Here is a 13,179-nt window from a genome sequence, read left to right as displayed (position 1 = left end):
TGATGAGTGCTGGCATAAGCAGTTACTGATAAGATTAATGCATTAATATGCTCTCAGTATTTCCAGATTTGGCCTCCAAACCCATTTCTCTCTATTTTAAGCTCGAGTGAGTTGTTTTTCTTTATAACATCCAACATACCTTCACATCATCACTGGGTTGTAACGTAGTTCCAGTAGCTATGTGTTGGCTCAGTAGCTCTTTGAACTGCTTGGTGCTGCTCTCCACCTCCTTCAGAGTCGACTCACGCTTAAACACTTTCTCAGCCTTTTCTTGCTCCTAGAAGCCCATGCAGAGAGAAGATAACTCAGGAAATGATAACCACATTCTTGGAAAAATGGCCAGCACCACTACGCTTCTCCTCACCTCTTTGATGGTGCTTTTAATGAGCCTGTTAGCAGTTTCCAGGTCTTCAGGACGGTGACTCTTAAGTAGTCTTGCTAACAGCTTATAATACACATACACATATTAACTAGATGAAATTTGGTTGATGTGCTGTTACATACCATGACGAGAACTCACCTTGGCCTTGTCCTCCTGGTCGAACACAGACTCTGTGGTTCTTTGTGGGGGAGGAGCCATAATAACAGTATCTGGCAGTTTGGGGTCTTTCTTTACAATACCTAAAATCAGTGATATCTTTACTTCCCTTGTTAAAAGACAACATAATAACAAATAACTGATTACCTAATATCTGTGGGTGATATACCCATTATTATTACAATCATTTCCAGTTTTAAACGAAGCATTTCTCAGATGAGTGATCTTTTGAGTGCAGACCTAGATAAAGTTTTCATTATTTGTGTCTGTGTTATCCCGTACCTTGTTTCTTTAGCATACTGTAGGCTTCCTGTATCTTGGGTTCCTCTTTAAGCCAAAGCGTCCAGCCATAGAGGACCTCTGTCACCCTATCTTTAACTTTCTGTGGAGTCCATGCACCAAAATACTGTCCAAAGAAATTAATCATGCATCAGTGTCAATGTAGACTAAATTAATTTTATTAAGCTAAATCACTGAACCTGATATAAAAAGCAAAGAACAAAGACACTCTTAACAGTACACACAAATAAATAAACATTTTAATCTTTGATAATTAATAAACATCTCATCATGGACTTTAACTTCAACTTTCTTGAGTCAGTTTCTAAATTCTAATGTAATCTACCTGACCTGGATAAAAAGTGTTCAATTATATCCATGATGAACTAGGATTGATCATTTTTCCTTCAGTTTATGATTTTTTTGTGAAGCTTTTTTTTTTTTTTTTTTTTTTTTTTTTTTTAGTACCTTTGGTGTTAAGACTTTGATGAGTTCATTCAGAAAGCGAAACTTTGCAGCCTCACTGTGGAACCTCTTTCCACAGTTGTTCATACAGACCTCAAGAACCTGGAAACCCCCCCCCCCAAAAAAAGAAAAAAGAAAAGAAAAAGTAACAGGCACAACAAATTTAGAATAAGAAAAGTGAAAGAAAAATCTTTTGTTGCCATAAAGCACAAGACAGCCAGACACCAGTTTCAGTCACTGCATGTTTGGCTCTAACCACCCTGAAATGTCAGATGATATGAGGCACATGACCCTTGAAAAGTTACATTTCATGGCAAAATCCTGATTGAAGCTTTCTGGAAAGACATCAAGTTGTGCAATGTCACAGCAGATTTAATCCTCATGCCTTCTTGTTCATGTGGCTGAAATTAAGTCACAGATGTTACTTATAGGACAGCCAGAGTTAAAACAAAAAAATATGTTTTTCATTGAATTGCCTGCATTTTGTAGGTTACTCTGACAAATGTAAAGCATGGCATTTAACACACCACATGTCAGAAATAAATGGACATTGTATGTTCACAATGAATGAATGAATGATCTTTATACTTATGTAGTAGTCTGGTTACTAACAGTGAGCGCCTGCAGAGCCTCTTTCTCCTGCGGGGATTGGATCTTATGGGCAAGCAGACGAAGGGCAACCTGTGGCCTGAAAGCAGAAAATATGAAATCACATTAAAATACTAAAACTTACGCCGAGCATCTACACTGTACTACCACACAGCTTCCACACATTCCCATTCCAGCATTCAGCAAACTCGAAAAGCCTAGAAGACAAACAATGGTTGCAACTTGTGCAGCTGTACCCACTGACTTCAAATAAACCCTGCGAGTGAGTGACTTGACCACACAGCTTGAGTTTATCCCCTCCTCAGCCTTGCATAAATGTTCAAAAGAAGAAGGAAAAACTATGCTCAATTTACCCATCAGTCTCATGGTTGACAAGCTGGTAGAAGTGCTGAATAGAATCCCATTGGTCCTCTTGATTATATGGGTCTGTGGCCTTATCTGATATAATTAGACAACAGAAGCAGGATAATGCATAAAGGCAAATGATTTTATAAGAAAATCAACTACAATATACATGAGCAAACAAACAACTGCCGATACAATGCCATGTATTCTGGAAAAGCATGGTGAGAAAGTACTACCTGTTATTTGTATTGCAATGTTTCCCCCCCAATAGCTGCTTATTTGACATGTCAAAAGAACCCATCATGATGTTAAAACTCTCTTCGTATTAGTGATGTTATCTAAACAGAGATGCTGTTTAATTCCGTGCTTTCATTTGGTAGTACATTGATTTTTAGCCACCTGACTAATTTCAAACTTGTAATTTCATCACTGTTGCTTCAACAAAGCTCTCCATATGCGGTTAACGCTGGAATAAATTATTTTGATCCAACATAATTTGTTTACTGACCAGTTTTTATTAGTTCATGTTTTCTTTCTGCATGCATTAAAGGTATAATATTCAAATGCCAAATAAAGAGAGAAAGAAAGAAAGAAATATTCTTCATGGTGCTCTTTTTTTGCTTTTAAACATTATAAGTAAAAACAGTATTAAAACAATATTAGAGATAGTTGGAGTATGTAATCACAAGTAATCTTTTTTATTAGAAAAAAATCTAATGAAAATAACAAATATGATTAGTCAAGTAATGCACAATGTTTCAAAATAACTCCTAAGTCATTAAGGCCTCTAAAATTCCTCTTAGTAATCATACTACAGCTGTTAGCATTGAGATCTATCTAGCAAACCAAGGTCTAGAAAGACACAAACTCATATGAAAGGAAATTGATTTGCATAGTCCGAAACCACACGGGGAGCACGTCATACTTCACCTGATTGGTATTTAGGAGTTTTGTTTAATTTTTTTTGCTGTCAATATAAGTTGTAGTTATAAAGATGAGAAAGGACTAAGAAATATTCCTCAAATCATCAGCTAAACAGTTGATGCCTAAACCCAGCTGAGTGTTTCCACAGGACGTTGTCCCCAAACAATGATTAAATTTAGTTAATATTAAGCTTGTGGAGTGGGCTTCTCCAAATCCTGATCACAGCTCAACTGAAAGTATGTGGACTGATAAGTCAGTAAACAAAAACTCTAAGAAAGATGAAAATGGTTGAAAGTTTTTCTACAACTCTGTGCATTGTTTTCAGCTACACTATAAATACAAACAAAACCTCTGGAACAAAAGAATTAGTTTCCAACAGCAGAGAAAACTTGTCATTTTATTTTTAGCTTTTTTTTTTTTTGTTAACTACAAGGCAATATAAGACTAAACATACATTTTAGTTATAAATCATCTGTGGAAATTTTCATTTGTACAGTGACTACTTAAAAATGAATGCGGTAAAAACTTTAATGCAGATGCATCCGATGGTTTTTCCAAAAAAAAAAAAAAAAAAAAAAATTAATTAAAAAAAAATAAAGGAGCGCGCGCGTGTGTAAAACATTTACTAAATGTTTAAAAGAGACATTGAAAGAAATATTCATGTTGGTCCCAAACATGTTGTCAAGTAAAGGCTTTTACGATCATCACTCAGCGGCTGGTAAACATAGGAAATCATTAGTACCATTGAGCGCGCGCACACCACAACTCAGACAAAACCGCTGAGCGCTCCTCGAGCACGCGCGCTAAGTAACTTCCTGTTCCAGCAATACTTTGTGCTTAATGTTAAAAATGTTTTCACTTAGAAACCGACATGGTCTGCACCAACTCGCTAAATGAAAAATATCCCTGTACCAATACGTTTAGATACTCTGACTAGGTTTAGGTTGACGCTTAGTTAACGGCAACCGTTAGTAGAATAAAATGACGCGTTTCAAGCTAGCATTTCATCGCACCTACAATAAGTAGCTGCAATTAAAAATAAACGTTTTGGTTTTTATAATGTGAGTTCACTTACTGAGCCATGTCTCAAAAGTTGCCTGGTTGTTACTGCTCGCCATTGCCGACTAGAGAAAGCTGCTGACCTGAGCGTGCCTGAGGCGAAGGTGTCAAACTGCAGTTTGTTTATGGCGACATGTGACACTCACGCCCCGTCAGTCACACTTCTGACTGTCGCTACACCCCTAAACTCTACGTGTCTTAACTGCGCTGAATAGGCATTATCTAGGTTTTCACACGCACACACAAAAAAAACTTTTGTAACTTTTTTTTTCGTATTTTGCCAAGTTTTCTTCATGTTAATTACAACTCTACTTAAACCAAACCACTAAGTCTTTTTTTTTTCTGTCAGGGATTCCTGGTTGGACTGAAGAACTGAAATGCTTTTAACAAATTATTATTACAAATCACAATTTGATACATTTTATATTTAAGTACCAGTTCTAAGTTACCTTTCTCTGCCATTCTTTTATCTCACATTATTTCATACAGACAGGTTTAAATATTCCTGCTGCACATATCTCACTTGTACTTACGTGATTTATGTTTGATCTCCACTGTGGAATGAAATACCCAATTAGTAACCAATGAAAGATGAATGGGTTGCAGTAAAAGTTCAAGATAACCTAGAAAATGCACTGTAATACTCACCTCCAAAAGTTGGTATTTTCAGCACAACGCATGGATTTTCCAAACATGGCACACTATTATAACACATAACCACACAAGTACTATGATAAGCCAACTTACTGTGGCAGATATGGCCTCAACTACTAGTCTGCTGAAGTCCCTCTACACCCACTGACAAGTTCAAGAACACATGGTTATGCTACTGAATACCTGTACCATTACATTATGTACCACAGCAACATATTTAAGGGACAGCAAGAGAGGCTATACTATTCACTGCAGCCTTTTAAAGACTCATTAGTACTAGTGGTACTTTTACTTTCCATGTTTCACTGTTAAAAAAGTTACCCAAAGTCACTGCATATATCAGGGATAAAGACTGCAGAACTATATTTATGAGCAAGTTATTTAGTTATTACGCAACCTCAAGTGCATACTCACTCATACTATAAGAGTAGAACTTTTTAAATTAAATTACAAAAGGGTAATTTACACTTGTTTGTAATTGTAGGTAACTTACTACACTGAAACTCTTTGAAGCAATATTCTAATTATAATGTCCACAAAAAATTGTAGTTATTAGCATTGAAACCATTTCCAATGTTGAATTTATCAAATAAAGCTTTCAATGGTCAGTGATCAGCTGAGCAGATGTTAATTATTCAATAAGTGAAGCATGAAAAAGAAACAGAATCTAAATTAATTTAGGGAAGTACTTGGTTCATTTTTTGCACTAAGTTTTCGTATCTAAACTTTTATTCCTTCAAAACTGCATCAATACATCTATAATCTGGAGTTCGTTAAAAATGGTTTTCCTCCAGTAAAACGATTTGCATAAAAATACCCAGGTACTTCCCATCAGTCTGTGCAGTCAGGTGGTGAACAAAACCATATCATGAACACACAATTTGTTCTTCACTCTTTTATAAAATATTTGCAATAATTTAATAGTATGCAACATATCAGTTCATTTTATCTGTGGTTAAATAACCACATGTGATGTGAGGTTTGTAGTTCTCAGCATACAGGCCAAGTCCAACAACAGCTGCTCTCCTCTGGCTCCAGACAGTGAAGTGGATCAAAGATGACCTTCAGCTAGCATCTGAAAGCTGCAGAACTTTTTGGAATCGGAGTCTGATCTCGGCAGGACCCAGAGACACCATCATCTCAGCAACACTGGGACCTTGCTATGTGACAGAGGGGAATAGAGGATCCATGGGTCAGTGAAGTAACACAAGACAACCAGAGCTTTCTATGAGACGCAATCAGAAACAGCTTCCTCATTCTGTGCTGCTTCCTTAAATATGTGCAAGGGTGCTGAGTCACTGTAATACTTATGATGTAGTGGTCATAACCATCATTTATAAAACACTATTTAGGAGTTTACATTAGTCATTACAAGGACAGAAATAAAGCATGCACATGTAACTAAATGTCATCCGAATGTTGCAACCACTAACAAACTGCTGAGGATGGCATTAAAGAGTACAGTTTTAGAAAATAAGGTTTTTTTTTAATTTCTTTTGCTTTTTTAAGTAGAAGTAAAATTCATCCACATTGAATACACAAGTTACATAAATTCTTGCAAAAGATTTTCACTGAACATGGAAACCTGTTCTCTTACTATACACATGGAGGTACATACGTTCATGTTGAAGAAATGGAAGTAACATGAAAAAAATGACTCAAGGATGTTCTAAGTTACTCATGGCCCAAGAGATATTTAAAAAAACACTGCCTGGTCATTTAAAAAAAATCACCACAGTAATTTAACACCTGAGACAATTTGCATCACTTAATGGTACAAACTTTGCTCAAAATCCTGTGGAACATGATCATATTTTTGTCTTCTGTTCCTTAATGGACACCAGAAAGCAGAAGATTACACTATGAAAAATGTTGACATATCACATGGTAATAAATAGTAAATATCCCTCAATAACTTTAAAACTCAGAGCTAGGCTTAATTGCAAAGGTTACAGCACTTCCACACGCAAAGGGAACACAAGGGATTGGGACTGAACAGCTGTGTAGCCATAAGAAAACCACTATTCAGTGAGACTAAAAAGACAACGCTTGAATTTGCTCAGCAACATAAAAATGGGACTCTCGAGCAGTGTGGTCATGTAGTCTGATGAGTCCAGATTTACCTGTTCTACAATGATGGGAACATCAGGGATTAAGCGATGCAACCATCATACAGAGTACTGACTGTACAGGCCTGTGGGGGCAGTAATCTGGGGATGCTGCAGTTGGTCGGGTCTAGGTTTGGCAAAATGATGTGCCAAAACGTCAGCTGAATACCTGAAAATACTGAATGAGCTTGTTATTTCATCAAGTGATTTTTTTTCTTCCCTGATGGTGCAGATGTATTTCAAGATGAAAATACCATCATTCATCAAGCTCAAATTCTGAAAGAGTGGTCCAAGGACCCTGACACATCATTTTCACGCATGGACTGGCCACCAGAGAATCTAGACTCTAAACCCTTTGAGAATGACTGTGATGTGTTGGAGAAGGCTTTGCGCAGTAATCATTCTTCCTTCGTCACTACAAGATCTTGGAGAAAAAAGTAATGCATCCCTCGACAGAAATAAATCTGGTAACATTGCAGAAGCTTATGAAAACAATGTCACAATGAATGCTGCCGTAATCAAAGCTTCATGTGGTCCAACGAAATATAAGCAGCACTTTTTTTTTTGGGTGGTAGCTTTTTACTTTTGCCAGGCAATGTACAAAGCAAAGCTACACTGTACAATACCAGAGCAAACATTAAAAAGAGCCTCATGATGGAGTAACTCTCAGAGATTTAGAGGTGTTTTAGTTGTTGGAACATTTTAAAGTAGCAGGAAAAGATTCATCGAATTTTTTTTTGTTTTTCTTTGTACATTATTGACCTTGGCAGTCACATCTTCAACTCAGAGTTGATTAAATTCATAAGACAAATCGCAGTTAATATCCATGTATGTCTACCTAAATACAGATTAAGTGGCTTTAAAATATCAGTAGTTTATCTCTCCATACGCACGAAATAAAAAAGACAAAAAATGTATCCATAATCATAAAAAAAATACTTGTTTGCAAAGTGTAACATGAAATGAATTAAAGTGCCCCTGCTAGAACACCTTTAAGACATATGAAACAGACACAAGATCATGGCGAAACATTGATACAACACAACAGAAACTATGCGACTTAACAGAAGCATAATGAAGCAATGTTTTGTGTTATACAAGCTAAAGGTGGGACAAGATTTCTGAGAAAGAGCCTTTTTTTGGCTTGGCTGTGAGGAATTCTTTAACACATTCAGCAGTAGCAGTAAACAATCTGCTGTTCAAAATATATTTAGATAAAAAGGAACAGATTTTATCTTTTATTGAAATATAACCTTGTGTTATTACTAGGTAGATGAAATATTGACAAAACTAAACATGTTGCCAACTTTTGTAACTCTTTGCTCATCCAACCAATCACTTATTTAGTTATTGATATGTGATTAATAATTTACCAGGAGAAAGAGCTGCTCACCAAGCTTTAGGTTAATGCAACCCAAGGCTTTAAGTTTAACCCCACAGAGACAAAATTCAGTCAGAGTTGCTATTACTTATTGGACACACAAAATGTCAGTACCTGCAGCCCACTGAGAGCCAGACGCAACATCTTCATCACTTCTCTATACTTGGTGACTTTAGTCTGCTTTGCCAAGGCCTTCAGGTCTTTACTGAGTTGGTCCACCGTCAGCTCCTCATCTCGCTCTTTTATTAACCTAAATTTAGACAAAAATATTCAGAATCCAGCTTAAAAACACTAGAGATTTAAGTTAAAGGGAAATACTTCAAACGATACAGACTTTAGTACTAAAGAAGCAATGAGATGGGCCTCTGCAGTGAGTGCTGCCACCTGCTGGCTGGAGAAGGAAGGACGAACCCACAAGTAAGCATAAGTTGGATTCAAAAGCTCCTTCAAGGAGGATATATGTCCCTGTTTAAGAAAAGAAGAAAACAGATATTTTTTAACAAAAATAACAAAGCATGGCCACGCTTAAGATCTCCAATGCCCAGATGCAGGTCACAAGGCCAGGAGCCAGGCGAGCTGGTGGGGCATGTAGTTGTCTAGTGTGCCGACCTTTGCTGTACTTAAACTCAAAGTTACTACTTAAAGATTTCTTTGTGTATGTCAGCACACCGACTATACAAACACACATTTAATAACATTCTCACCTTGCGGAGATGCAAAACCCGCTTGATATAATCCTCATGTAACACTTCTTTTTCCTGGATCTCTGCTGTGTAGGTCTGCTGGATTTGTTCCTGCAGGTCTTTGATCAAGAACTGACACCGCTCCTCATCTTCGATTTGCTGCTGCAGGTGGATTCTGCCAAATTCACAAACTGATCAGTCACTTCTGATCCCATAAATCAAGGTTTCCCAAGCTCTGTACAAGTCTGCTAATCAAGTTTAATATGCTTTGGGATGTCACAGTTACAGATTCATGTATCACTGAAAAGGTTCAATCTCTCACACCATCCTGTAAAATTACAATTTAAATGTTCATGATGAATTACAACCAAGTATTAAATAAATAACTGCAAAAAGTCCTTTATTTACATTTTCTGTTATTGTTTTTTTTAACTTTGTTCTTGATTTTGTTTCATTATCTTTCGTTATTTGGTTGGTATGTTATAAATATTCCTGTTTGTCTTTGCATCATCCTATTCCCTCTGAGATTTAGGTGTAAAGGAGGCTGCTGCAATTTTGAGCAATATAAAAAACTTGACTTGACTTGACTTTCATTAAAAGGAAATGAAAGCTGTTGCCTGGCTCTCTGTCATGTGGCAAGTATATCCTTCTTCCAACTTTTCTGCAAAGCTCCTACCATAATCAGGAAGAGCTTTTGTGCTGTAAAGTACACTCTACCTCTACCAGTATCAACTAAGAAGCTATAAAGAAAGAGATAGAGTAATCTAGTTATTGTAGGATTTTCCTATCTTCAGTCAGTTCGTGTTTTCTTTAAACAGACAACTAATCTTTAAATAATTGTAGATTTTCTGTGGTTTAAAATGTACAACTCAAATGTAAGTAAGCTCACTTCAGTAGTACTTCGGTAACCAAACCCTCACACAAACTGAAACTTACGATAAGGCCATTTTGAACCCTTGAAGCAAGCCCAGTGTGCGTTCTAATTTAGCATGCACACATTGATTATGCTGTCCAACACAAAACAAACAGGCTGGTTTCACCACAAAGACATTAAAGGAAAGGGAAGATTGAAGGTTACCAGGACTGATTCTTCTATTATTTTACATAGCATTAAAAAGTTTGTATAAATCAAACCAAAGCTTTTATAATATGTAGATTCCCACAGACATTTAATCAGCTATATTTTCTGTTTTGCTGCAAAATGGCTGAAAAGATTTGAGACGAAATTCAGAGTCCAATTATGACTCACCTGTTGAACTCTGGCAGTTTCTCCAGGTCTAACAAAGCAGAATGAGTTGTGATCTTTGTAGGATTAAACTCAGAAATTAGTTCATGTATCCTCCGCCCTATTCGATTGGCTGTACATAAACATAAATATATTACTGTTATTTATTTCTGCTTTGTAAAAGAGACCTGCAACAGGTCTAATGTCATCTTATACTTTCTGTCACCACTCACTGTTGAATCCAGATCCACAGTTTGTTGTGATATCTAGTAGAGCCTCTGGTAGGACCCCATTTCTCTGGAAGCTCTGAATGAATATGTCCCCCTGTCTCTTAGACAGCTTACTTCCATCTTTGTTCATCAGAAGCGGCAGATGTCCGAAAGTGGGTGGCTGCCATCCAAGAGCCTGGTACATGAGGAGATGTTTAGAGGTGGAGATAAGCCACTCAGATCCCCTCAGTACATGGCTGATCTTCATGTAATGATCATCTACTATATTGGCTAGGTGGTAGGTGGGAAAACCATCCGCTTTCATCACAACAGGGTCGCCCTCCACCTAAGACAAGAGGACATAGTATAAAGCAAATCTTATTGAACAGAAAAGCTGAAAATGAGTCACACAATGGACGAACTGTGTTAGAGAGAAAGCTCTGAGTTAATAATAAGACTTGGATCAAATTGTTTCAGCTGGAAATGCAGAAAATCAAAAACTACACCAAAAACAACTTTTGACCTTTTCTGTTTTGACTCTGATAAATAATATTTTGATGCTCTTTACACCTAACGTAATGTGCAACTCTCCTTTGCAACAGTTTCCAGTACTGACCCATCTTAAAGAGAAAAAACAGAATAACTCTGACCTGGGCCACCTCATGATAATTCCACCCAAAGATCAAATCCTGAAAAGGTTCAACGCCAGCTTCCAAACGAAACCTGATCACATGCGACACTCCTTTTGCCAGCTTTTCCTGGACCTGGTCAATTCGCAGGTGACGACACCTATTGTCATACCTGTGAAAACAAGGAAGCAGTCAGCAACTTGTCCTTTTCAAATGCTAAGGATTAGTGAGGATCATTCATGTTGTTTGTTACCTTGGAGTCTGTCCAGCTCTTGAAGCCTCTTTTTTCAGTAGTTCCAATCTCTGAGGGCTGCAGAAACAGTAGTAGGCATGTCCACTTTCAACAAGCTGTTGTGCTGTTTGATTGTAGAGCTCTAATCTCTGAGACTGCAGATATGGACCCAGTGCCCCCCCTCGACGAGGGCTCTCATCCGGAGGTATACCTGCAGGAAAACACAAGCTTAAGTATTACACAGCATAACTTAGGAGAGAAGTTTTCAAAATTCTATTTATCATGATATTTGTGCACTGATAATAACAAACTATGACCCAGTAATGATTCTAAATTTAGGAACCAGCGCATTTGACCTAAAAAAACAAACAAAATATTTTACGTTTATTAAAGATGTCACGATTGCATCACTTCACTATTATTGCAGTATTAAAACACCAAGATTAACCATCTACTCATGAAAGGACTCAATCTGAACCTTAATGGCAGATCAATCCTGAAGCCTTTCCTATCTATTTTCTCTCACAGAAATCACGAGTTAATCTGTACTATTTATTTATGGTTACAGAGCAAAGGGGATTTTTCTTTTTAGAAAGGTAATTAATGGTTAATTTACTTTGTTTTTATATCGTGTTACATTAGACTAAAATGGCAGAACTAAATAAAACTTAAAAGAGACCTAGGAGGAGTTTTCATCTGCACATTCATAGTATTGTGAAATTAATTAATGCATCATGAAAAAAACTTACAACTGTGATTATTTCTTTGGCAATAATCATACAGTATAAATCTAACTGTGACGTCCATTGGAGGTGTTTACCCGACTGTACAGAAAGACTAATCTTACCAGCCCACTCCAGCATGTCCTCTATGGATTCTGCAGCTCCTGGTACCAGTCTGCTTTGATCAGTGTCTTCCAGTCGCAGAACAAAAACACCTCCATACTTCTTTGCAAAGATATAGTTGTAGAGAGCAGTTCTGAGACCTCCAAGGTGCAAAAAACCTGCAACATAAATCAAATATTACAACATCAGCCTGCACAGTATCTGAAGGTGTTGGTTTCATTTCAACACTACATCTCATAGAAACAAAACACACTGTGAAAGTTTAAAATAGTTCATTTAAGAGTCAAAACTAATAATATTGGAATTGTTGACATAACAAAGAGCCAAGACCTAAAACAGCAGAAAGTATAACATTACACTCTGTATACCGTTTACTTAAAATACACCATACGCAAAATAATAATAATAGCAGGATGAGTTACACAGCCCACCCTGCTGTGGGGGAGCTCACCTGTGGGACTGGGAGCGAACCTGACCCTCACTTCGCCTTGAGCTGTGGAGCAGCACCTGTTCACAGAGGCATGGTGGAGCTCTACTGGTTTATCTCTGACTGCTGTTAGACACTGAAATCCTCTCTGGGTGTGCAAAAGGCACCATTTAACAGAGTTATGCCACAGCGACATGATGCTAAAGCTTGTTACAACGAACGCCACACCGGTGACTCTATCTTCCTCAGTAGTTTTTGCCTTCTGTTAGCTAGCTAATCAGGTAGAAGTGTACCATAATACTTGCAACTGCACTGCCAAATGCGACAGGAAACCCACAATAAACTGAAGCACCTTATATGTTCGCTTGACGTACAACTGTGTTTGTTTGGGGTCAAACAGGAGTATGTTTCTTTTTCGTTGATACCGGAAACTAAAGCTAGTAGTTGAAAATGCCATTCACACGCGACACTGCCACCTAGCGAAAAGTCTACTTATTGACCTATTTTTCCTCCCTCTGGAGTTTTTCTAACTTCGTTAGCAAATACTAAATGTTCGACCATAATGGC

The 13,179-nt window shown here is 37.3% G+C and overlaps 2 protein-coding genes across 2 annotated transcripts in view; both read right to left on the bottom strand.

Moving 5' to 3' along the window:
- The window catches only part of LOC306774595 (ADP-ribosylation factor-binding protein GGA2-like), an 11,807-nt gene extending 7,500 nt beyond the window's left edge, over positions 1 to 4,307 (bottom strand). Inside the window, exons 1-8 of the mRNA XM_079264699.1 lie at positions 4,236 to 4,307; positions 2,245 to 2,329; positions 1,895 to 1,970; positions 1,286 to 1,384; positions 821 to 944; positions 521 to 621; positions 365 to 445; positions 140 to 277 (exon numbers count right to left, since the gene is read on the bottom strand). Of these exons, the coding sequence (XP_079120825.1) occupies positions 140 to 277; positions 365 to 445; positions 521 to 621; positions 821 to 944; positions 1,286 to 1,384; positions 1,895 to 1,970; positions 2,245 to 2,329; positions 4,236 to 4,278 (747 nt within the window). The 5' untranslated portion in view covers positions 4,279 to 4,307. The remainder of the gene's footprint in view (positions 1 to 139; positions 278 to 364; positions 446 to 520; positions 622 to 820; positions 945 to 1,285; positions 1,385 to 1,894; positions 1,971 to 2,244; positions 2,330 to 4,235) is intronic.
- Positions 4,308 to 5,857: 1,550 nt separating this feature from the next.
- ears2 (glutamyl-tRNA synthetase 2, mitochondrial) lies at positions 5,858 to 12,950 on the bottom strand. The gene is made up of 10 exons (XM_079264700.1): positions 12,637 to 12,950; positions 12,188 to 12,343; positions 11,362 to 11,551; positions 11,130 to 11,280; positions 10,504 to 10,825; positions 10,295 to 10,403; positions 9,067 to 9,220; positions 8,697 to 8,827; positions 8,477 to 8,612; positions 5,858 to 6,033 (listed from the first exon to the last, which is right to left on the bottom strand). Exons 1-10 carry the CDS (start codon positions 12,806 to 12,808, stop codon positions 5,938 to 5,940), a joined length of 1,617 nt encoding a protein of 538 aa, XP_079120826.1. The 5' UTR covers positions 12,809 to 12,950; the 3' UTR covers positions 5,858 to 5,937.
- Positions 12,951 to 13,179: the final 229 nt, after the last annotated feature.

Source organism: Telmatherina bonti, assembly GCF_933228915.1.
Source record: "Telmatherina bonti genome assembly, chromosome: 3".
Classification (NCBI taxonomy): Eukaryota; Metazoa; Chordata; class Actinopteri; order Atheriniformes; family Telmatherinidae; genus Telmatherina; species Telmatherina bonti.
The sequence above is the reverse complement of the archived record's forward strand: the minus strand, read 5'-3'. Positions and strand labels throughout refer to the sequence as shown.